Source organism: Centruroides sculpturatus, unplaced genomic scaffold, assembly GCF_000671375.1.
Source record: "Centruroides sculpturatus isolate CEXI.00-Female unplaced genomic scaffold, Cexi_2.0 scaffold107, whole genome shotgun sequence".
Classification (NCBI taxonomy): Eukaryota; Metazoa; Arthropoda; class Arachnida; order Scorpiones; family Buthidae; genus Centruroides; species Centruroides sculpturatus.
In genome coordinates this window covers 921,428-926,319 of record NW_019384422.1, presented here as the reverse complement: position 1 = coordinate 926,319, position 4,892 = coordinate 921,428, and the positions used below count along the sequence as shown (strand labels likewise).

General features: G+C 29.1%; 1 protein-coding gene across 15 annotated transcripts in view; it reads left to right on the top strand.

The window, feature by feature from the left end:
* The window catches only part of LOC111619461 (coiled-coil domain-containing protein CG32809-like), a 147,313-nt gene extending 142,994 nt beyond the window's left edge, over window positions 1-4,319 (top strand). For 14 of the 15 annotated variants that reach the window (XM_023361183.1, XM_023361176.1, XM_023361177.1 and 11 more), the window contains one exon: window positions 2,222-4,319. In XM_023361183.1, coding sequence (XP_023216951.1) covers window positions 2,222-3,550 — 1,329 coding nt within the window. In that variant the 3' untranslated portion in view covers window positions 3,551-4,319. The remainder of the gene's footprint in view (window positions 1-2,221) is intronic. The other variant, XM_023361191.1, reaches the window with a different exon arrangement.
* The last annotated feature ends 573 nt before the right edge of the window (window positions 4,320-4,892 follow it).

Here is a 4,892-nt window from a genome sequence, read left to right as displayed (position 1 = left end):
AAAAAAAAAAAAAAAAACAATTTTGCAAGAAAATAATAATAATCTCTACTTTTGAGATTCTTAGTTTCTTTATTTTGTAAATATAAAAACTTTTTCTCTTTTTTTGAAATATAAAAATCTATATTCTCAAATTACAGTTTCGTTTTTGATTCTTGAAAGTAATTCTAAATTAAAAAGAAACAATTTAGCTGCTACATATAATAATAAAAATGATTCTATAAATGCAAAAATGTCATGAAAATACAGTATTTATATGAAATAAATTACATAAATACTTTTGCATATTTTTCTTAGAATTTTTCTAACATTTTAACATTAAATGTACAGATAACAACTTTAGAACAGAGAATTGCAGGACAAAAATTCCTTTAGATGACTAATTGGAGCAAAACAGAATTTAATCTATATTAATATTGAAAATACAATTTTTTTTTATTCAAATAATAATAGATTGTAAGACTTAATATTACAGATTAGATTTTTATTAATTCAACTGTTGTATAATTTTTATATACTTAATTGCATATACACAATTAATATTTATTACAGTTAACATATAAAACAATATCTTGTACAGGAAATATGAATAATACTGAATAAAAATGATGAATTATATGCTGTTGACATATAATTAAAATTCATTTAAATCTCTGAAGATTTTTTTAAAATGATGCACACTGCTTAATATATACTAACATTGATGAACACTGTTTCATTATGGTAAAGCAAAAAGATAATGTTTTAGAAATATCTAGAAAAATAATTGTAAAACATTTAATCAGTAAAAAACAAAAAGATAACTGCAACTGATAATGACACTTTATCCAAAGCAATATTGATATTATAGGTTAAAGATTCTTTTAATATGCAGAAGTGGAGAGAAATGATTGATTTTAATATTCCTATATTAAATTACATAAATGTTACAAGTTAGACAGAATCACAATAAACAATAAGGATTAAGTAAGCTTACAGAAAATTTTCAGTATAAATTCCATGAATGAGCACATAGTTGTAAAGAAAATTGAAAATTTTCCAAATCAAATACTATAACTTATTAATCTTTTATTGATAAAACATTATAAAATCCTAACCCTTTTTAAATTCTCTTTATTTTTTAATCAACTATTAAATTACATAAAGTTCTGGAAATAACCACTATCATGTTGAAAAGGCATAATAATTCATAATTTTATATTAAGATATTTTGTTAGAAGAATTTCTTAAATTCAAATTTTGACTGATTAACCTAATATTATAGAATTTTAACATATTAAAATACATAGGCATTGAAAAACTTACAAAACTATAATGTTGATAATGATGTTATTTAGATTATTTTAGCAAATTTGTGTGAATTATATTTTTATTGTATTTTAAATTGCTGTATACACATTTGCAGATTTCATAAGTTATAACATGAGATTTTATTTAATCATCATTTTGGCAATTAATTTTATGTTCTACAGAAAAGTTTTTAAACTGCTTTAAAATAAAGGTTATTGAGATAAATAAGACAAAAATATTTTAATAAATTAAACTTTTAGAAAGATTGATTTTTATTTAAATTCTCCTTCAAAACACAATAATTGTATGAATGAAAGTTTTCTAATATTTACTACAAATTAACATTTTTACAGTTTTACTTAATTGAAATATCCATAATTCTAAAATAAAGGTTTTAATACAGATACTACTTAAGCTTATACTAAATAAGCATATTAAATTTACATGTATTTTATTCTAATGATATTTGTATTAAATAGCACATCTAGATCACTAGACAGTTAGTTTATACTAGATATATAATTAGATTTATAAATTGAAGAATTTTCTTAAAATACATCATAAATTTCAGAATTAGTTTTAACTGTTAATGTTCAACAATTTGCAATACATAAATTATACAATGCTTATTATATGCTCTTAAGTACAGAAGAGGTTTCAGAGATAAAAAGTCTTTGATCACAGCATACACAAATTTTTATTCAGTATTAACAATATTAATTCAATGTTCAGAAAAGGACCAAAGTATAAATTTATTTAATAATTGTATTCAATATATTTTATATCAAATTGGTTATATCATACAGATATAGGAAAATATTAAATTTTAATATTCTGGCTGTATAGAAACATATGAAAATATTTTACGCATTTAAAATATTGTTTATATCGTTTAAGAAGTTATTATAATGTAAACTACATTGTTTTCTTTCAGGCAATTGATTCCGATCCCCATACAGTCATCCACGTTCCGCCAGACGGGCATCAAAGGGCATCGCGAGCCGAAAATGCCTTAGATGCCTTACTGGATGAGCTACAAACATTTACAAAACCAGTCGAACAGAAACGTGATGTTATACCGGGACTTCTGGGACCTCAACGTCGCCTTCCTTCGTATCCGAGTGCGGACTCGCCAGTAAGAACACCAACACATGGTTTTGCACCACCCGTGCCATCGACGCCAAAGGGATCTGGTCAAGGAAGTGCTTTCCACGCCCCTACTCAAGTGAGTGGGAAATTACAAGTTAGTAATGGGAGTAATCGACAGAGCATGAATTTATCTCCTTCATCCTCCCCAGCTCCAAATGAAAATGTGAATTCCACAAACATTCAAGAAGTGTTTGTACGAGTGTCGGTTAGTGGATCGAAACACACCATAGTCGATAATCAGGAGTCATTATCTTCGCCGTCACAAACTACTGCTAAAAAGGTACCTCCACCACCCCCGCCTCGCACAACTAGCAGGTCTCCTCTGACTTCCCCTACTAATCCTAAATCTTCTGTAGTAATCGGAGAACCAAAAAGAGATACAAATAGTGCACCCAAAGAGATATCCATCGGACATTTACGTAGTAATTCTGAACCCGCTTCGATGCCCGGTAATGAACCTCCCAGTAGAAAGATGCCACCCAGATCTGCTACCAAAGAAGAAACTCCATCGCACAAGAAAGGCATTGATGTTCTTAAAACAAGTGCCATATCAGATGACGCCCTTAGAAGAGAACAGTTATCGAGTAATAGCAGCAGCAGCGAGAGCGTAAACTCCCAAGAAGGCTTGCAAATGGCTCTGCAAGGGAACATACCAGGGAACCGGTTAGAAAGGAGGGCTTCTTTAGGGCCTAATGAAGGAGACAGCTCAAAAAAATCTACTCCTTCGACTCCGCCGAGATCACGGCAAGAACTTCTGGAACAACGCCATCAAGAATTACTTAAAAAACAAAAACATCTACAGGAACAGTACGCAAGGCTACAACACCTTCAAAGAGGCCAAATTCTTCAAAGATTTTCACCTCCTAGAAGTGGGATCGGAGCTTTAGGAGATTTAAAGAAAACTGGAAGTGAAAGCAACATCCTGTCCAAAACTGCTTTCACTGTAACACCAGTTTCCGGTTCTCTAACTCACTTGGCAGTCACTAGTGGAAGTGCAACATTACCAATAAAACCACATATTTCACAATCATCTCCAAAAACAACCAGTGCCCAAATAGGACAGAATCCAAAATCTACAGCAGGCAGCAAAGTATTTGAGACAGACATTCTTTGAAAATAAAAAAAAAAACAAAACATCAAAATATTGGCAAAGCGAAACTTCACAAGAAATAAGATCTGGTGAATGGGAGGCAGTTGCTGCATCTCGCCCATTAATTTCTTTTTTTACGTTTACAAACCTCTTTTAAATATTTAAATCTAAGTAACAAAAAAAAATCCTCATAAAGACCATAAACAGACTATAAATTTGGGTGAGAAATCTTGATATTAAAAAAAAAAATACACACACACACAAAATATTAATGGTAAAAGTTGAGTTTTTACAACAGTTAAATCTGAATTTGTATTGTGTGTTTCTATTTATCTAGGATCTATATACGTTACAGACAATGTTTTTACAATATTTGATGATGTATCCTAAAACCTTTCATGAAAATTTTTACAAAAATTCATTTTTATTTACGTAGAACAAAATGTGTGAATGCTTAATGAGGTTCCCTTTTTCAGATTCATTTTTCTCGTTCCGTTCAAAATTTCGAATACAGAGATATGTCTAAATGGAATTTTTGGTATATAAAATTATTATTTGACAAAAATTTTAGGAATCATAATTGTGTAATTGTAACAAATAGTTTTAAACGTCTTTCTAATGGCTCCAAATGATCTTTTTATTACCTGCTCGTGTGGTTTGTCGATTAGATTCTAGCTTAAGAAAATCATAGTTAACTTGTATGGAAATGTTAGGGAGTGTGATAATTCTGTTGTTTCCATAAATCTTCTCTTCTCAACGCTTGTGGGACTCTTGGGAAGATTAANCATCCACATTTTTCTTGAAATTTTTACTTCCCCTCCTGGTCTTGTCCCAGTTTGTCCAAATTTCCATAACCACCCTCCTCTTTGGATATCCATCAAAACTCAACCACCCTTAAAACCTTTATCACTTTATGAATGGTAGATATCATAAGTAGAAACAAAAACATACAAGAAATTTTGAAATAAATATAATAAAATGTATAAACGGACATCCATGGGCAATTTTTAATTTGTGGTTAGTGAAATAAATTATATATAAAAGTTTAATTGCTTTAATGATTAAAATATAAATATATTATTTGAGAGAAATATTGAAACTTATGTTAGCAATAAAGTATCTTAGGGAAGTTTCTCCATTCACCCTCTTTAGATCAGTTATTGATTATTGTATATTGAGCTGATAGTTAGTACAGTCTTGGATATATTAACTGAAAATACTATATATATATTGGAGAAACCATTTTAAACTAAGAAAATATCTAATAATCTTATAGTTTGGATTCAAAAATAAACAAACTGTTGAAATGATTGACTAATAGGAAATAGTATGTATAATTTCAGATGTATACCTTGAATCTAAATCT